This window comes from Mytilus californianus, unplaced genomic scaffold (genome assembly GCF_021869535.1).
Source record: "Mytilus californianus isolate M0D057914Y unplaced genomic scaffold, xbMytCali1.0.p SCAF_5, whole genome shotgun sequence".
Taxonomy (NCBI): Eukaryota; Metazoa; Mollusca; class Bivalvia; order Mytilida; family Mytilidae; genus Mytilus; species Mytilus californianus.
This window is the reverse complement of record NW_026262701.1, coordinates 26,194,333-26,216,494: the sequence shown is the minus strand read 5'-3', so window position 1 is coordinate 26,216,494 and position 22,162 is coordinate 26,194,333. Positions and strand designations below refer to the sequence as shown.

Genomic DNA, 22,162 nt, shown 5'->3' with positions numbered 1-22,162 from the left:
ACAAAGTAGTACCATACTTTGTTAATTTTGTTGAAAAATGAAGTTCCAAAGTTCGAAAAAAATGTAAATATATTTCTAAAGTAATTCGATAACAGCAGGTACACAACTTTAACATGACAGCAATATTTTTGTGGAGTTTCCGGGATTTTGGTTAAAAACTATAGAAATTTATTACGCAATAGAGCGACTCACCTATTCCCGCCCGCCCGAGGTCCACCCGTCTTACTGCCCATTCTCCGAAAAATACCATACTATATAAATAAACTCAACATAGATACCAAGTTTAAAATTTTGTACACTAGACGCTTCTTTCGTCTACAAAAGACTCATCAGTGCCGCTCGAATAAAAAAAGTAAAAAAGGCCAAATAAAGTACGAAGTTGACGAGCATCGAGGAACAAAAATTCCGAAAGGTTTTGTCAAATACAGCTAAGGTAATCTATTCCTGGGGTAGAAAATCCTTAGTATTTCGAAAAACACGAAAGTTTTGTAAACAGTCAATTGGACTTCGTCAAACCCGGTCAAAAACAAAAGGGAAAAAATAGAAAATGATTTTAAATCGTTTTTGTACCATGAAGGGTTGAAACTTAACAAACTTAACTCGAATTTTTGTAAAAGGGACAATAAAATTGAGAATGGAAATGGGGAATATGTCAAAGAGTCAACAACCCGACCAAAGAGCAGACAACAGCCGAAGGCCACCAATGGGTCTTCAACGTACACGTATGTAAACATTTTTTAGTTGTTTATTGAGATAATTTACTGCAAGAGTATCGCTCGATGTTTCATAGGTACACATACTAGAGGGTGTGGATGGGGGACCTCATTTTTGTATTCTTTATTTTTGTATGCCATTTTTCTCTATTCTTTATAAATTTTGCCTATTATTTTCCATTCTTTATATTTTAGCACCCCGTTATTCTCTATTCTTTATTTTTTTGGCCTATTTTTCTCTATTCTTTTTTTTTTAACCCTTTATTCTGAACATTTTGCCCATACTTCTCTATTCTGTAAACCCCATCCAGACCCTCAAGTTTACCTATATTTCCGTAATTTCCATTATTTCCTTGGTTTAATACATCAGTTGTGAAGTGGATGTATTGCCCACTGAGTCCACAACCCGGTAAACCATGTACAAACGGGTTGTTTCTATCCCCAGTCTTGACGTCAGCAATGCGTATGACACCCTCTTTGTTCGATGATATACTTGTCAAATTGTATTGACCACTATTTGACCACGACTCTGGAACACGAATTGTTACTTCTTTAAGATACACGTTATATTTAGAAGCAATATACAGCTTTTGTGAGGCCTCAGTGAGCCAGTCCTGAAAATAAATAATCAACCGGTTTAGCCATATAATTGCTTCTGTTCTGTTGTGTTTTGTTCTTATTTATTGTTTAACTACAATAAATTCTTTCTTTATTTAATTTGGCCACATTCTGTAGAAGTATTTAATTTTGATTTCTACCATGTACGTACAAAGTATATGTTACATATTCATAAATATTTCTTAGCGACGTCGCAAGATACTGTGTCACTTACCGTAACACGCTTACGCCGTTTTATTTCAGATTTCAAGCAGAGCATTTATTTTACGTTTCTTTCTCTTATGATTTCATTTTTTACAGGCTTTTGGTTATGATCTACAATGTAATCATAGAGACTTTCTAAAGTGTCTTAACGTTTTGATTCTAGTAAAAAAAAAGTCATTATTTGCTTTAATTTCGGTACAGATATTTAAGCAACAGATGCAGCTGGTATAATGGCCGTTTTACTTGTTACAAGTTTGCATTTTAAGACAAACTCGTCAGTAAAGACGGAAACTAGAGAACCGACGGACACTCGAGATTTCAACGATGAAGCTGCTACTTCTATTTGTTCATCTTCCGGATCAGCTTCATTGCTTACCGACCTTCCCATCGTATGAATACGAATTATACAAACTTTGAATCGATTTAAACACATCGGCTGTTTCGACACAAACATCACATGTAAAACATGAAAATGGTTTTACAAGTGGGATCATTCTTTAAATTTTCCAAAGCTTAGGAAGTTTTTTGTAAGTCATTTATTTGTATAAACACCAGTGCGTTAATTATATTCACGTGTCGTTAAAATGACCCTCGGGACATTGGATCGGACACAACTGTTTATAGTTATCTTTTTCATTCTGTAGCTCACTATCAACATACATGTACCAATACTTACTTGAGCATTTGTACTTGTGCAAATTTGAATCATAAATCTTGTTGAATGCAAGTTTTCTGGCACTGAGAATACACATGTAATGCATCAACATACATTTTGTGTTAAGGTCAAGAAACAGTAAATGGGCTATGTCACAGATTTTGGTAAAATTTTGCATACAACCTTGGCTCGTTGAACTATAACTGAACATCGAAAAAACAATTCATTTAACGGAAATTTATGTATCAACAACATATAGTTTTCTTGTATAAGAAATTAGAGATTTGATGATTTTAAGACAAATTTAAGAAGGTTTTTCGCCGATTTTATGTGCTTTCTATACAAATGTTTACCTATTTTGAAAGAATTCAATCAGTAATATACCAGATGATAAAAGAGGCAAATGCATTATTTTTTCGATTTTCATTTATATGTCAACGAGCAAGAGTTGTACGCAAAATTTTACTAAAATCTGTGACATAGCCCATTTACTGTAACTTCACCTTAACGGGACAATTCTTTGGACATCTATATATTTTTCATACAAATTTCGTAACACGAGTTTCGTTTGAACAGTACATGTACAATTTTTTGGTATAAATACATCATACTTGCGTAAATTTTCTGAGTAGCAATGTTATCTTTAAATCGGATATAAGTTCTCAATAACATTAGCTTTAATTTCGCAATATAAACTAATACGGGACACACTTCATGTGTCATCTGATTCTCATATTTTTCGACTCTATACCAACCCGTGGTAAAATCACGATAAACTCAAGCCCCCATGAATCATTTCTTAAATAAAATCTGATGAAGTTCATTTTAAGATAAGACAAACAAAGCTAATCTACGTTTTATAACAATACCATTAAATGATAAAGAAGACAAATATAATTTTTTATTTAGTAAGGTGATGTTTATAAAAAATGTTTTTTCAGTGGAACACTCATTTCCTAATTTTAACCAGCTTGACTCAAACTCTAAACTTAAAACCATTTTGGATCCCAATAAAGATATTTTGTCTAATGTTGTGGGCTATAGTTGCGAAATGAGGCCCACATTGGTCAGTTATCTATATACTTATATATTATTCATTTTAAATTGACTTGTTTAGAGCTTTTTTCATGTATTGTATGTTTCTTGTGTGCATTTAACCCGTCAGGATTTTTACTTACTTCTATAAAGTACTATAAGGCTAAAATACAAAAGAGAACATTTTGTCTGGAGTTAAAGTTCCTATCCTATCCTTTAAAATCCTAGTGTAATGAATTCCACTTATTAGTAAAATATGAGACTTTACTGTGATGTCTTTCTATGTAACGAAATCTAAAACGTATGGTCACTTTACGGCCATGTCAAAGGAAGTGGTTAAAATACTGGCTCGTATAATAGTAAGAAAATTTCAAGAATATGGTCGTTTATAAATGAACTTTTACTGAATAAGTAAATATGTGCTATTTATTTTATAAAAATAAGGAGATGTGGTATCATTGCCAATGTGACAACTATCCACCAAAATTCAAATGAAGTGGATGTAAGCAATTATAGGCAACCGTACGGACTTCGACCTGCATGTTATTATGGAATACTGAAACTTTCTTCCTGAAACTAAACTCATATTTATAACGTTTTTACATGTATCCAACTTTTTGAATTTAGACCTTTAGTATCTCAATGCAAGTTGAACAGTGTTGTTACATATACACAGAATTAATGATTTTGGTATCATTGTAGCATTGCTCCAGAGAGGAGGTCAATTCTTCATAAGATCGTTCATTTTTCCAAAGTGAACATAAAATATACAATTGCCAATGGAATAAAAAAACTTATATGACATCTGCAGTACCAGTGCTCTTTTTTATATTTGTTCATTGTTTATATATTTATAGATTATCGTTGGTTATCTCAACGAGATTGATTTTCACGCTTGAGCCGGTACGGCGAAAGCGAGAAAAGCAATCGAGTTGAGATGACCAATGATAATCTGTTTATCGCTATTTTACCTATGAAGACGTTGTTAATTTCCTTGACAACGACACGTGTTCCCTTAGTTTCTAGCGATAATTTTCATATCACTCGACTCCGTTTTTAAAATGTCACTTGACTCCGCTGAGAACGGAAATTATCAGTCAGCAAGATCAAAGGAAAAATTCGTAAAATAGCGATAAATATATATAGTCGTGACTTTTATTTCATGCTTTGCTAATAATAAACAATCAAAAACTATAACGTGTTTGAACATGTTGATAAAAAAAAACAGGAGAGAGATATGCATAGTTAAAACAAAATAAAATCATAACTATCTCTCACTCTGTTCACGTTTACAAGTACCTTTGATCGGTATGCACAAGTCTATAAGTACTGGTCATTGGCATGAACACAATAAAATAAACAGTTGTGGTATAATTCCCAATGTGACAACTATCCAACAGAGTCCAAAATGACGTAGACTTGAGCAACCATGGGTCACCGTATGGTCTTCAACAATGAAGCACCAATTAAAGGCCCCGACATGACAAAATAGGAAAGAACTAGAACGCAAAAACAATAGCTGGATTTATGAAAAAAAAAAAAAAACAATAAACAAAAAAACAAATCAACAAACGATTATTCCTGAATTACAGGCTCCTGGCTTAGGACAGGCACATTGTGGCTGTGTTAAACATTCATTTGAGCAATCACCCCTTCCCTTAACCTGGGACAGTGGTGTATCAGCACAAAATAAGAATAAACTGTAAATCAGTATGAAATACCTCGACTCATCAGATTGGTACGAAGCACAAAAACAACTAGCATAAAGACGAAAGACACAAAGTACCAATCTAAGAATACTCATAGTTACTAACAAGAGTGGACACACTGAAAAGTCTCGCCTGTTTTAGTGTTCATAATTGAATTTATGTTGAAAGTAAAAAAAATAAGTTTATATAAGCTTTACATTAAATTAACATTTTAATGATGAATGAACATGAAGTCAAGGTGAGATAAAGTTAAGGCATTGCAGAAACTGGATAAATATTTGTCAATTCCTTGAGATGAACCTGAAAGACCCCCACCCCCCAAAAAAAAAAAAAAAACTAAAATTATCTTCAATCTTTGATCAAAATATTGTAAAAAGTCATATTTTCATATTATCTATTTATCTATTTATGTTGCTATGCTAAAATATTTTTTACTTATCTCAATACTTATCTTATTTCATATGTATCAAAAATCAGTAAATGTGATTCTGTTGTGCAAACAAAATTTCAAAAGTTCTTCAATCTGTACATATTCAGCCAATTAATCTTTATGAAGGGACTGGAGTGAACTGTATTCTATGTTAAACATTCATGCATGAGTGACCTTATTTTAACATTTTCACACCTTCCAATGTTTTTGTTAATCACGGTTTAGTAATGATCCCTTAAAAGTTTTTGTTATTTATTATCATTATTAATGTTATTTAAAGATTTTTATAAAATAATCTATTTCAATGTAAGTAATCAGCAGTTAAATAATAAAATACATTCCATACACCAAATATAGTTGACCTATTACTTATAGCATCTGAGAAGAAGACCAAACAACAGAAACTTAGCATTGACCAACGAACCATGAAAATAAGCTCAAGGTCAGATGAAACCTGTCAGACAGACGTGCACACCTTACAATCATTCCATACACCACATATAGTTGACCTATAACTTATAGTATCTGAGAAGAGGACCAAACAAGAGCAACTTAACATTGACCAATTAACCATAAAAATGAGGTCAAGGACAAATGACACCTGCCAGACAGACATGTACACCTTACAATCATTCCATACACCAAATATAGTTGACCTATTGCTTATAGTATTAGAAAAACAGACCAAAACACAAAAACTTAACATTGACCAATTAACCATGAAAATGAGGTCAAGGACAAATGACACCTGCCAGTCAGACATGTACACCTTACAATCATTCCATACACCAAATATAGTTGACCTATTGCTTATAGTATTAGAAAAACAGACCAAAACACAAAAACTTAACATTGACCAATGAACCATGAAAATAGGTCAAGGACAAATGACACCTGCCAGACAGACATGTACACCTTACAATCATTCCATACACCAAATATAGTTGACCAATGGCTTATAGTATTAGAAAAACAGACCAAAACACAAAAACTTAACATTGACCAATGAACCGTGAAAATGAGGTCAAGGTCAGATGAAACCTGCCAGACTGACATGTATCCCTTATAATCATTCAATACACCACATATAGCTGACCTACTGCTTGTAGTATCTGAGAAACGGACCTAATCACGTAACTTTAACCTTGATCACTGATCCATGAAATGAGGCTGAGGTCAGGTGAACCCTGTCTGATGGACATGTAGACGTTGCAAGGAACCCATATAACAAATATAGTTATCCTATTACTCATAATAAGTGAGAAATTTACATAACAAAAAAACTAAACTTTTTTTTCAAGCAGTCGCTGAACCATGAAAATAAGGTCAAGGACATTGGACATATGACAGACGGAAAGTTCGTAACATAAGGTATCTGCATACAAAGTATGAAGCATCCAGGTCTTCTACCTTCTGAAATATAAAGCTTTATACAAATATTTTACGCCGCCGCCGCCGCCGGATAGTAATACCTATGTCTCACTTTCTGCGACTTTCGTCGCAGGCGAGACAAAAACTAGTTCAAAGCCAATAACAACAATTAAATAAATGATGTTTCCCAGACTAAAGTATTGACCAGTACCAGTACACATCAAACGGATTGGGAGTAAAGACGTCAAAAAAAATTCTTTAAGTAAGCTGAGATGTGACTGTGACATGATTGTTTACTTTTTGACTATCTATGGAACGCACGGCCTTGAATGTAGAAGAATTTATAATTCTATTCTTAAGAATTTTCGTGTAGTATTTACGTCACCACATTGTTGGCTTCCTAATCGGTCGGTACGAACACAAAACGAATTGCGAGTACTCGATGTTTGTTTTATGGTCGTATTACTAACCCTTTTATTAATTTCTAAATTATTTCCGAAATGCGATATGCGAATACCAACAATATTGAGACATTTATTCAAACAGGTATCACTGAATTTTTTGTCAGATTTCTCCGGTTTACACCTTTAAATACAATAGGATGAAAGAGCATCTCTAATGACCTTACAGCATTCTTTTCAATTTATTGTTAAAAGAGGAGGATATTCTTTTCATTTTTTCAGAAAGATTATAATCTTTCGGTTCTGAATGATAATAAGGTTTCCTTTAATTACATGACCATAGGGATCATATCTTAACTTCGACGTCTCACAGTCTCGTGTTGAGATGCATTATTTTCTATTCTGACGTCAGATGTAACTGAGATGTAATAAAAGATTAAACTTTGGCTTTTTTTATACGTATAATAAATTATAGGTAGTTTAATATTATCTAAATAAGAAGGTATAACTTTTTGAACAGTAGAATTATTAAAAATATTGTAGTTGCTTTGAACAAGTTACTGTGATTGGAATGAACAAGTCAAAACAGTACCTGTCATATGATTAAACAAGTCTTTAGGGACCTGGGATCACTTTGAATAATTCTACGAGTATATTTGGTCGGCAAAAACAAGTATACAAGCCCTTTTCAACTGACTTTTATAGTTTGTTCTTATGTTGTACTGTTACACCACTGTCCCAGGTTAAGGGAGGGTTGGCGCGCCTTCAAACTTGTTTAACCCCGCCACATTCTGTATGTGCTGTCAAAAGTCATGAGCCTGTAATTCAGTGGTTGTCGTTTGTTGCTCTATATCATATTTAATTTTCGTTCATTATTTTGTACATAAATCAGGCCGTTAGTTTTCTCTTTTGAAATGTTTAACATTTGTCATTTCGGGGCCTTTTATAGCTGACTATGCGGTATGGGTTTTACTCATTGTTGGAGGCCGTACTGTGATCTATAGTGGTAATTTCTGTGTCATTTGGTCTATTGTGGAGAGTTGTCTCATTGGCAATCATACCAAATCTTCTTATTTTTATACATACAAGTACCTGTCATCGACTTGTAAAAGAGTATCAGTTTTTGTAATCGATTTGAACGATAGCCCATCATTATTCTTATCATAGAGCTCTTTAATGACATTTTTCCTAACGTGCACATATTATACACATTCAGAATCGACTGAGATATGATGGACAAGATATGTTATAAACTTTTAAAACACTTTTTCTCTTTTCAAGGAGCATAACTAAAAACAATGATTCTCAAACCTTGGCTTGAACATTGCTATGAACTAATTTCATAACAAACTTCATTGAAGTAAACACATAAATGATAATAATGCATGTGATAATAATAATAGAACACCCCACTTAAATAAAAAAAAAAGGCATAACGCTTATTTGCTTAACCATTTACACATCATATTAAAACTACGGTTCTACCAATACCCATCGTTTCGCTTTATCAAAATAATTCTGTAATGAATGATGCTTGTTTGGTTTTATGCCTTTTTGATACTTTATACTTAAATATTAGGGAGACTACTGAAAATAAAATTTGTGTGTAACATAAGAACTTATCCATATAAGCTTATCTCTTTTTGAAATATAAGTCGTGTCATAAACAATTATAATACTAAATATAAAGAGTAATTTGATATACTCTAATCTTCGTATGCACATAATATTTGTTCTTTCATGACCCACATCTGAATTTGAATAGGAATGTCGGATTTTAATGAACAATTACGTAGGATGAAAAGGTGGTTTTACCATTTTGACCAGGAAGTATCCAAACAATTCAGCATTTATAGCACAGATTAATGAAAAATGGGTCTGATTTATTTCGCATAACTTAAATAAATATAAATAAATAAATAAATAAATAAATAAATAAATAAATAAATAAATAAATGAATAAATAAATAAATAAATAAATAAATAAATAAATAAATAAACACATGTCCGTGTATTGAGTTGGAGAAACCTTTTTCAAAATGGAGCTCTATTGTTGTATATGTGTCGATATGTTGCTTTCTCCATGATTTATACCCTACAGCACCTTATATGACTTAGATTTGAAATGGTTAACATTTTCAGGATATAGAAACATGTATATTAGATAATTAGCTACACCAAAAAATAAGACTTTCAAAGCAGGTAACGCGGTTTGTAAAAAGGCAAGTTTTTCATTTTGATCCTGTTAGTTTGTACTTTTTAAAAATAATTATTGCCAATCTTATATTAAGGAATATATAATTATATAGAAATATCAATGATTGTTTTATATAAAATATATAATAGTGTGTATTCATTTATGTGCGTTGTTTGAGAACAAATAGCTATTTCGAGGTACGTAATTTCGAGGTTACATCTTTTGCTCCTATCTAAGACACTAAAACGTGCAATTCGTTTAGTATTTGAAGTCGTGGCTTCCATTTACCAACGAAATTGGCATTCCATCATTATGAATATTTATTTTAATAAATCCACAGTATAAAAACTTATAGAAATGTAAATAAAAAATATTGTTGGAATAAATTGTTCAGAAATATTTATTTTTGCAAAACTATTACCTGAATTTTCGTTATAAGCCCAGAATCTTCTTTAACATTGTCTCCAATAGAAACTAGCACACCGATGTATCCGTTTCCTGATAATGTGACTGCCGAGTTTGCAAGTGAAAATCCAATTAGGAAAGCTACCAGCTTGAGGATGTTGGACATGACGGTATCTGTTAATACCTACCTGGACTGAAAAATAACGCGGAAGTTCTATTGTATGACTTAATCATATTATCTGTATTATTTTTGTTTAGAAAAGTAATATTGAATTCAGATTCACGATGTCCTGTCATTAACACGAACAGTCTACATTTACATAATAAAATAATATTATGATCAACTAACTTTGAAATAATAAACCAATGACCGAATAGAGAGAACACGTGCATTATGTATTTCTTTTACGTACAAACCTGGAATAAGAACTATTTGATATGTTATTCTATATCTCAACAATCTTTTAAACAACCTTGTATAATAGAGAACATTGGTTTTTGGATGGCATGTGTTTCATACATTATTTTGATCTTCATATGATATTGATCTTTGAATTCATGGTGATCTCGATGTTTCACTAAATTCATAAAACTTAATTATTTAGTGCTTTCAAAATTTCAACATTGAATGATATCTAGACGTAAGAAAATATAATTTGGATGTGAATTTTGAACAGATATATCATGTTAAGGAGGGGTATTTGCGAAAAATTCCAGTCGAGAGAATGTTAAATTTCGCGAGCCGTAAGGCGAGGGAAATTCATTCTCAAGGCTGGTATTTTTCGCAAATACCCCCCAAGAACATGCTATATCTGTTTAATTACACCAAATGTTAACGTTCAAAAACGCATTGGTGATCGTGACGTTACAAGCGTCCAGTCGGATAGAGTATTTTTTGGCAAATACCATGGCAGAGAGGGTAAAAAAGGCATATCCTTTTTGCATATACCCCGGCGGCATTAAAAAATGAACGATATTCATTTGATAACAGTAAATTGGTGAAAAATACACTGGCTATCAACCAATCAAAACCCAGGATTCTTACATAAGGTGTAATTAAAGGAGATATTGGGTATACATCGATGAGACAGCAACTCAAATATACATATACCAACACGACATGTCAATTAGTAATTTGAATTTTTTAGTTTAATATTGTGGTCTCTAATATTTGTATTCTAATTTATGCATATGTGATATTCATTACTGTGACTTGACTGTTAGTGTTGCTCTCCACCTATTGCAACTTATTCAAAATTCTGGCCAAATTGCAATTTGTTTTATAAAACCAAACTGTTCAACTGGTCAGAAATTTGAACAAACTGCTGTTGAAAACCACAGTCAAGTCGTGAAAGTGCAAGGTGATAAAATAAAGCATACTTACAATCCTATAAGACTTTAATTCCACTTCAATGTTATTATGAAAAATCAGTCTAACAGTTTGTATGGAAATTTTATTGTTATTGTCATGCTAAGGGTGATGGATAGAAATTTTGAATTGCTATAAAAATGTCCAAACTAAGCTTTCATACAATTTTTCTTTCAAAAAGTCTTCTATATTCAAAAGAATCAGACATCATTTGAATTAAAACATCTTATATTCAATAAAATATACAATACGTTGTTAATAAGTTTCCATGGGAGATAACCTAAAACATTATTTTTTTTAATATAGAAGACTTTTCGAAAGAAAAATTGATTATCTCCCATGGAAATTTCCTAACAACGTATTGTAATTTCACACATATTTTACTGAATATAAAATAATTGCGCTCCAATGTAATTCTAAGTGAAGTATACTGGGAAAGTAAAATTATATTCTTTTACAGAAATATTTACACATTTTATCATTAATGTATTGTCGTGCTTCTGCATATTTACGCTGAGCTTTAGTTAAATATAATTCTATATAAATTTTGTTACGTCAAGCATTAAGAGTAAGAATATATTTCGCGCCTAAACAAGAAAATAATCTGTGTCACCAAATAAGTTTATCAGCATCTTTCTGAAATTTTCCTACAGAAAATAGCGTTAATTATAGAGAAATTTTGGTGAGTATTACTAATTAATGTTAAGGTTCTCCAGAGGTGGTTCTCTACACCTTCTTGGCGGTCAATTTAATCCCATTTATCAATTATCCCCGATGGCGACGACACCCAGTCGATTTGTGTCATGAGTGAAAATCTTATCTATTTGATGAAATAACTTCTTCATTACCTGTACATGCAATATTTTTGTAGTTTTTGATAACCGTGCACATTCCCATTACATGTCCGCAAGATAAATGGGTTACGCATTTGTGAATTGTGTAAGTACAGTAATATTGTGTAATAAGAATAATCATGGCGGAGGATAAAAATTTGTGACGGTCAGTGCGTGATCATCACGTGACATTATTATTTTTAAACAAACGGGCTCCCCATGTAACACGTGTCGGAACTATCCATACAAGGTGCAATCAATCTTATATTTCACTATTTGATGATATTTCTGTGTCTGTTTGTAGGTTTTGCAGATCAGATGTCATAGTGTAGTTTCATAGACAAAAAAGTACCATGATTGTTCCTGTTCAGTAGTTGTGAATTTTTTTTATAGAATAATTAGAAGGTAAGTCTACATTAGTCATTATTTAAATTAAGTCTGAAAAAAATGAATCAACTCTCTGTGTAATTTTCCCCCAATTTTTGAAACATGCATAATTTAAAGAGCATTTGCTTCCCTTGAACCCTCCCCCCTTACAAATTGCCCAAAACTCATACTCATAGTCCGAGATTACTCTGATGTCCAACATCTGTTTTTGCGATTCCGGCATTTTAACTCTTTATTTTCAAATTGAACACACTCGGCCATTCAGCTTATTTGCATCATAAATGAACGAGGTGTTAGATTATGTTTTCCTATTGAATAAGGGTCATTTTCATAAATCAGCTGTCATACATGTACATGTAATGCATTGTAAATTACTTTTTCTGTTGGTCATGTCACAATCTTTTAAAGTTAAATTAAAAATGCCAGTATTGATGTGTCAATGTGAAAACTGTCCAAATATGAGAAAATAGCGGATGGCAGGTCGATTAAACTTACTTAAATGAAGAGAACAATGAACTAATTGAGGCTCGATTTATATAGATTATGTTTTCCTATGGAATATGGGTCATTTGCATAAATCAGTTCCCGTAATGTTGGTCATGTGACATTCTTATAAAGTGAAAGTTAAAATGGGGGTACCTTCATGACGAATAACGGTAAAAAATCTTGCAAAATGACGTTAACGGTAATTTTTGGTGCATGACGATAAAATGAAGACTTTCTTCAAGACGATAAAAAAATCGACAGATTTTGACGAATCACGTTAATTTTTTCCCAAAAATAACTGTAACAATAATTATTTGAGACCTCTGACGAATCATCATAAGGATATGTAGACGAATCACGGTAAAATGTTAACCAATTTGATGCTAACGGTAGCCCAAAATGACCGTTTGTCGCCTGACGGTAAAGGGCATTCATACCCTCTAAAATGCCAGTATTGATGGGTCAATGTGAAAACTGTCCAAATATGAGAAGATAACGGGTGGCAGGTTGATCAAACTTACTTAAATGAAGAGAAAAATGAATAAATTGAGGCTTGATTTATATGAATCCAGTCGCCTCCACTTTGGACGGGCAAATATCATCTTATCTGATATGGGACCAGCTGAAGTCCCACTGCCCTAGCTGGTGTCGCAAAACAGTCGTTGGAGGTTAGAGTAATCTCCGACTACAAAACTCAATTCCAATGACAAAAATGCCCTAATCTTAAATTGAAAGCATTGGAAAAGTAAACTGTAAATTATAATTTTGACAATGACCACAATTTGTTTTAGTTCAATGTACATGTAATAATATGCGGGATAATACATGAACTTAATACTGCTTCAAGGTTATACAGGTTTGTCAATGTAAAAATAAAATAATTTGCTAACTTAGGGAGCTACCATTTGATTTTTTTTTTTGGGGGGGGGGGGGGGGGGTCTAGGATGAAATTTGAAAAAAAGGCAGGATGACAATTTATGTAAAATCAAGTCGGGATAAACTAATAGAAAAAAGGGCAGGACAAAAAAAGTGAAAAATAAAAAGGCAGGACAGATTACATCTCGAACTAAAAAAAAAATGCAGGACAAACTTTTTCATCCTAGCCCCCCTTTTCCCCCCATAAAAATGGAAAGGAAGCTCCCTTATAGTGTTTCCTTCAGAGGGTGCTGGCCTGGAATGGTACCCTGCAGTTTTCATACGCCTGTTCATGAGAAATATTATGGTATGCCTTTGTCCGTCTGTCTGCCCTGATCTGTCTGTTTCTAGCATGTTGTTCACTAACTCGGTAATATTGTCACCAATTTGCATGAAACTCTGGTGAATTGATTATATCTACTGATGTGAGCTCCCTTTTAGATTTTTAGGAATTTTATAATTATACAGTTTCAAAATGTGAGGTTTTATTCATTTAAAAAGGGGGATTTTCATGTTCCCATTAACTCTAAAAATGCTTTGTTCACCAACTCTTCAACGCTTTCACCAATTTGCATGGAACTGTTGTGAATTGATTATTTTAAAAATTTTAGTTTCCTGTTTCAGAGTTATATGGGATTGTATTTATGTATTGATGTGAGCTCCCTTTAGATTGTTTTGGAATTTTAGAATTTACATTATCCAGTTACAATGTAAGGGGTTTTATTCATTCAAAAAGGGGGATTTACATGTTTTTGGACATTAACTCGAAAATGCTTTAAGCAGTTGTTATTTGTCATGAAACTTTGGTTAATTGTTTATATATATCTATTGATGCAAGCTCCCTTTCAATTTAATAAATTGTGGGATTTTATTCGTGAGCTCCCTTTCATTTTTTATAAATTTTAGAATTTACGTTTCTGAGTGATGGGGTTTTATTCATTAAAAAAAGGGGGATTTTCCAGATTTCGGACAATAAACGCTTTCACCAAATTGCAAGAAATTGTGGTGAATTGTTTATATCTATTGACATGAGTTTCCTTTCGATTTTTATATATTTTAGATTTTACATTTCTGAGTTACATGTACAGGGTTTTATTCATGAAAAAAGGGGTGATTTTCCAGTTTCGGACATAAATCGAAAATGCTTTCAGCAGTTCGTATGAAACTTTGGTGAATTGTTTATATCTATATTGATGTAAGCTCCGTTTAGAATTTTATAAATTTTACATTTCTGAGTTATGGGGTTTTATATATTCATTAAAAAAGGGGTGATTTTCCAGTTTTCGGACAATAGCTCAAAAAATGCTGTCAGCAATTCTCATGAAACTAAAGTGAATTGTTTATATCTATTGATGCACGCTCCCTTACATTTTCATAAATTTCTAATATGACTGGGAATTAATTGAACTTTATTTGTTTATAGTCTGACAACAGATTTACTAAGTATTGCGCAACAGCACAGTGTATTGCACAACAGCAAGAAATCTTTAATTTCATCACGTTCTAATGAAGTAACAAGCTTAGTTTGCCGAAAGTTAGAATGATTTGAACAAGTACCAGAAGTGATAAAAAAATTGTCTTTATGAAAATAACATGCAACCAACTTTAAAATCAATGTTTAACCTCCTAAAGAAAATAAATCGTTTATGTCTTTGAATTTCTTTACTTTCAAATGAAAAATTGCTGTTTCATCGACTTGGTAAATGTTGAATATTGCCGATAACGAAAGCGACTAAATTTGAGTATCGGAAACAACAGGGCGACTAGATTTCGCTTTTGAAGGTCGGTCAAAGCGAAGTGGCGACCGGGAAAGCGACTTTGTCGCCCCAGTAGCATGGTAACGTGAGCCCTGCACAATGCTTATTACTTTAAAACACAGTCCTGCAATATTTTTTATTCTACTTTGAATATTGCCTGCTTATTTCAGCAACTATTCTTACAAAACAATCCTCTATTTATCCTAGGTGTTGCACTCAGTATTGTTGATTATATTTATATGTATATGTAGTAAAGTGAATGCAACCCCCTTTTTGAAGGTAAGTAACTGTTAACAAACTTTATCACTTATCAGTAGTTTAGAATGGTTTAAAAAAAGATCTAATAGATGTTACATGCATTATGCCTTCCTCTCAAAAAGTATGCATGTGTTTTAAAGTGGTTATTTAGCAATGTATTTTTTCCCTCAGTATTAACATTAATTTGGAAGTAAGTTAAATGATTTCAGTTAACCAAAATAATTTCACGCCTAATTTATATAAACAAATCCCAAGTTGATATATAACATGTACAACAATCAAACATCAACCCACGCCAAACTGGATGTAATTGAAAGACATCTAGAGGTCAATATACAGTCTCGAACAAAAGACAAAATAAGGAAAAATATAGCGAATTTTTGAGAAGAATTATTATTACATGTATATTTGCAATATTTAAAATGCATAGTTTAAAATCTTTTGAGTTTTAGGTTCTACCTACCATTTTAGAAAACTGGGATTTCATTGCAGCTAGTCTATTAGATAACATTTTATAGTTTTGAATGTTTCTTCATCAGTTAACTAAAATTAGATACTGAATAATTTTACCACAAATTTGTGAAAGTTTTAACTAGTGTATATACTTAAAATATATTAATAAAGTTCATGTCTTTTTCAGGACTTCTGATCCAACCATGTAGTATGGCATGTTTGTGAGATATGGTTTTGGCCAGTAGGATGTTCAAGAAGGACCTGTAGTACAAAGTATATCACTGGATTGAGCTCATTGTCTAAGTGTATTATTAAAGTGCTTTGCTTTGAGCTCAGTTCATTGTTATGCAATTCATTCTTTGTGAAATAAAGATTTGACAGACATTTAATGTCTATCAACTCTCATGTACAAGGAATTGTCAAAGTAGTATCCATTCTATGTACAATGTAAGTAATAGGGAGATTAAAGCATTTTATTTAGATTTGAACCAAACATTTTTTGTCCATTAGCCAAACTAAAAAAAAATGCACAAATTCACCAAACAATGCTACTGGCGCTACTAGCAATATGATGCTAGGTTCTTTTTTTATACGCCCGTCAAATTTTTGACGGGACGTATTATGTTATACAAATGTCCGGCGTCCGTCCGTCTGTCTGTCCGTCTTTCCGTCTGTCCGTCCGTCTGTCTGTCCGTCTGTCTGTCCGGCGTAAACATGTCGCACCGTAACTTGAGAATGACTAATCCAAATTTCATGAAACTTAACATAGTTGTTTCTTATGATGGTCAAACGATCTGTATACTTTTTGGTGAAAATAAGATTAAAACTTTTTGAGTTACGGGACTTAGTAACTAAAACAGGTGTGTGTTTTTTTTCACATGTCGCGCCGTATCTCAAAAACAATTTATGATTATTGCTTAAAACTTTACACACTTCTTAGTTATATTAATCTTAAGATCTGTATACTTTTTGGTGATGATTCAAAATTTTATTTTTGAGTTATTGAGTATTTTGTTAAAAAGGGGGAGGGGTTTTTTCACATGTCGCGCCGTATCTCAAAAACAGTTCATGATTATTGCTTAAAACTTTACACACTTCTTAGTTATATTAACCTTAAGATCTGTATACTTTTTGGTTTTGATTCAAAATTTTATTTTTGAGTTATTGAGTATTTTGTAAAAAAAGGGGGAGGGGTTTTTCACATGTCGCGCCATATCTCAAAAATGATTTATGATTATTGCTTAAAATTTTACACACTTCTTAGTTATATTAATCTAAAGATCTGTATACTTTTTGGTTTTGATTCAAAATTTTATTTTTGAGATATTGATTTTTTTTTTTAAAAGGGGTGTTTTCACATGTCGCGCCGTATCTCAAAAACGATTTATGATTATTGCTTAAAATTTTACACACTTCTTAGTTATATTTATCTAAAGATCTGTATACTTTTTGGTTTTGATTCAAAATTTTATTTTATAGATATTGAGTTTTTTGTAAAAAAAAAAGGGGGGTTTTCGCATGTCACGCCGTATATCAGAAACTATTTATGCTTATTGCATAAAAATTCACACACAAGACGACGGGCGTATCATGCGCTCATGGCGCAGCTGTTTATTACATCTGTACTGCCTACTGGCGACTCAGTCCTGAGTGTAAATGGTCATTCAGTATGTTAAGAAAAAGACCAAAATTTATAAGGCCTATCTGGCCTAATTGATTTCTAAAATATATTTCATTGTACATGTTCAACATTTATCATTCATTTGTTTATTTCTTAATTTGTGTGAATTACCAGTAAATGTTAATTACTACACTTTCATACCATAATAAAACTGCCTTACTGTATTGGTATCACTTATATTTGTATCCATATAACAAAAAAAACTGAAAAGAGAATACTTTTGCAATAGCTTTTTCATATTGAATACTAAAACTTTTTAGATATTTAGACATATTTAGTAGATGTTCATAATATCCACTTGACATTTTATCATATGACTTCTGTAGTTAGTTATGAGTCTTTGAAGCATGCTCACAAAGGTTCTTTTGTTGATATCATTTTCATACTGGTCAAAACTTTTTTTTGCTTTGACCAGCTTTGGAGGAGATATTTTCAAAGAATTAATAAAAAATAACACAGAAATTCACTTTCTAGCTCCAATCATCATGTCAGGCATTGTCATTACTAAAAAACATTAAACGTCTTCTAAACTGAGAAACAATTTCCACATTTAACCGAAATCTTTTACTGACGATACTGACAATCCCCAACAAAGTAATATAAATAGAATCATACAAATAGTAAGCAAATACATGTTCTCAGATACCATCTCCCATATAAAAAAATCACATTAAGAAAAAAATGAACCTAATATGTGTTCCTCTCCTAGCTACAAAATGTATCCAAAATCAAGATGTGGAACATATATATTCTATCATAACCATTTGGTAATTAATGCAATTAGTATCTCTTCCATGCCCGTGTTGAACATAAAAAACTAAATATTACATAAACAACACCCCTAATGTTCATGTTGGTTGTCATTGTGCAACACAGTTAATACATAGAAAACATAAAACATAGAACTCCTTTTGTCATATAAAACACTGTCAAACATCCAATCATACTATCCACACTGATCTGTGTCCACACTTGTATTGTCGGAAAATATAAAATTTATTTGTACGAGCCTTTCTCCTGTTTCGTTTCGAGTACAAATACATTTCATATTTCCGACAATGTACATCAATTATTTTGTCTTTTTATCCTGCAATTTACACACTTGAAGCTTTAGTTGTTTAAATCCAAATAGTTGTGTATGAATATTCAAAGAAATTGATATAGTTTAAACACGGACCACGAAGAGGACCACAAAATAAAATGTTACGCAAAAAGAAATATGTACATAACCGCTTGCTAAACATGAAATCTGGATAACAGGATTCTTTATTTGAACAAGTTCATATAAAGGAAAACTTAATGTGTGCCTGTTATTTGTACATTGATTGGCTGATTGCAGGATAAATATGTGTCATAGGCGTTTTAGCGCCTGTCCCAAGTCAGGAACCTCTAGCCTTTGCTAGTCGTGTGTGTTTTTTTTAAATTTGGGTTCATATATATGTTTCGGAGTTTAGTGTGGCGTCCATTTCGCTGAACTAGTTTACATTATAGGTTAGGGGCCTGCTGAAGCCCTCCTCCGGGTAAGGGATTTTCTCGCTGCGTTGAAGACTCATTGGTGGCCTGAGCTGTTTTCTGCTCTTTTATCGGGTTTTTGTCTCTTTGAAATTCCCCGTTTCCATACTTAATTCTAATGTCAATTTAAGAACATAGTAAACTAATTTAAACTGTTATTTTCATTTAAGTCTTGTCCTCATTATTAACATTCTCGTTAGAGTATAGTGAATTCATATAGTTATAATCGCCAGACGCTGTACACACCGAAGCGATAAACAACAAGCTGAGATGGGTTAATATATTATATGGAAAATATGGCTTGGTTATGTACCATTTTATATACCATTAGGTATCGTATACGTTGTATGCATATTCAGTCATGCATGTAAACATTAAAATTCCAATTCCAGCGGTAGTTTTAAAAAAGCGAATACATTTACAAACCACAATTGCAAGACTCCCATCAAATGCTTCAAATATGTTTACATATTAACTTGATATAATAAGTGGTCTTTGCACCCCAATTGCAATATGTTCTTCTAGAATGTGTTCCATGATACATGTATATCAATTTCATTGTATTTGTTATGATTTTTCTAAATAACAGTCTCTAAATTTGTTTGTTGTACGCTAGTTTCGTGTTTCCGTTTTGGCACTGTATCGTTCGTTGGCAACAACATCGATAAGAACATATCCTATCTGAATTGAAATACCTATTTTTAGTTTTTTTAACCTATCATTTCGAACTATTCAAATAGGTTTGAAACTATGAACATAACATTTCTTGCCATTTTTTTTGTTTATGAGCATGTACGTGAAACAGAACCTACTTAAGAAAGAGTAGCTCACTGAATTAAAGCAGCTGTATTCAATTTCGTTTCTGTGATATTTTGCGCTATCCGAGATGGTTCTTTCTGTTCTGAAAATATGTGTTTTACTTTCCTATTATCCACGGTTATACATTTATTTCTTCGTGATGTCAAGTCAAGTGAAGTAAAACAAATTAAACTGTGAGCAATAGATCACTTGTATTACCCCCGCTAAGCTTTGGTAAACAGGAATATGACGAGGTATGAATGTGTAAAAGCATCACACAATAAATCATGCTGACATGAACTCTATACCAAATTTCAGTAAGCCTTGATTTGTAATTTTTGAGAAAATGCAATGTAAATTTCAAACATGGCCATTATATGTAAGAATATATAAGTATTTGGTTAACAGCTTGAGTCTAGTAAGTTGAAAAGCGATTAATTTGAAAATGCACCAAACAGTATAGCATACTCACATGAAACTTGATACCAGATATCAGAAAGTTCTGATTTTTAGTTCCTGACAGGACCAAAGTTGATAGGTGTTATCTTTCACATTTGAATGCCAATTTTTACACGTTATTCGCGATTTTTAAATATATTTGTTCTTCTTAGAAACCACAATCGATAGAGAGACACTCAATATTAACAGCACAAAATTATCAGTAAAAAGGGTATAAGATTATACAAATAAGCAATCATAACCGATTGCAATAAAGGTGAAGACAAGTACAAAAATGGCACATATTTGCCAAGTGACTGATTCATGCTCTAACAGCATCAAGTATTTATATCGTATTAATCGAAATAAGGAAAACATAGTGTTAATTCACGAATACTTGTGAATATGACTCCGGAGAAGAATATAAAATTTCAGGAGTTTGTGAGTGCAATTCAAATTCTACAAGGAAAATTAGAATCAATATTCGTGCAATATCCTTTTATTGTAAAGTAGAACTTTACAAATGCTGCTTTTAATATACCTTTGAAGTCATGAATTGAAGAAATATTACTCTAAATTTTAATTACAGTTGAACCTTCTTCAGAAAATATCATACATTTCCTCTTGGGTCCGATGAGCTAATACGAAATTTTTATAGAATGTCCCTAGGTTGTCCTTACTTTGACCTATAAAGGAGCATTAGCTGACAAATTCATGTTTACCGATTTGACTCAAATTTTCATATTCTATTTATTACATACTAAAACGTATATTGAAATTATAACACGTCTAAAATAAACAATTTACGACGCATGGACTCGATTATATGTATCAGCATTTCGTGTGTATTTTAGTCTAGACGCCATGTAAATAACCATCGAGGTCACCTCCGAAGACTGCAGACGGTCATATAACCCGATATAAACATAAATAAAGATATAACAAGAAATGATTGTAACATGATGCTGTTACGAAGTCTCCCAAACGAAGCTCCCATAATTCGTAATTTCCAGGGTCGCCTGACATTGGGCAAAGTCCAGTGAAAATTGGTTTGGTCCAGTAAAGTTATATGCATTAGTGATGCCTGGGGACTAACCCTGTATATCATTCAAATCATCTTGGCATGACAAACCAGAATATATATGGTTTAGGGGTGGGGATCTCGACCATTTACAAGATACTAGAACATTGGGGGTGGGGGAAACCCCTGGGGACTGACCCTATACGTCATTCAAATGTTTGAGACATGACGATCAGGAATATATATGGTTTAGGGGTGGGGATCTCGACCATTTACAAGATATTAGAACTTTCTCAAATGGCAGGGGGTCGAGATGACCTCTGGTGACTAACCCTGTATATCATTCAAACAATCTTCACATGACAAACCAGAATATATATGGTTAAGGGGTGGGGATCTTGACCACTTACAAGATATTAGAACATTCTTAAATGGCATGGGGTGGGGGTGACCCCGGGGGACTAACCCTGTTTTTCATTCCATGTGCTTTATCATGACAAACCATAATATATATGG

General features: G+C 32.5%; 1 protein-coding gene across 1 annotated transcript in view; it reads right to left on the bottom strand.

Moving 5' to 3' along the window:
- Window positions 1–10,046, bottom strand: part of LOC127701997 (calcium-activated chloride channel regulator 4-like) — a 31,978-nt gene extending 21,932 nt beyond the window's left edge. Inside the window, exons 1-2 of the mRNA XM_052205972.1 lie at window positions 9,755–10,046; window positions 1,039–1,327 (exon numbers count right to left, since the gene is read on the bottom strand). Coding sequence (XP_052061932.1) covers window positions 1,039–1,327; window positions 9,755–9,904 — 439 coding nt within the window. The 5' untranslated portion in view covers window positions 9,905–10,046. The remainder of the gene's footprint in view (window positions 1–1,038; window positions 1,328–9,754) is intronic.
- Window positions 10,047–22,162: the final 12,116 nt, after the last annotated feature.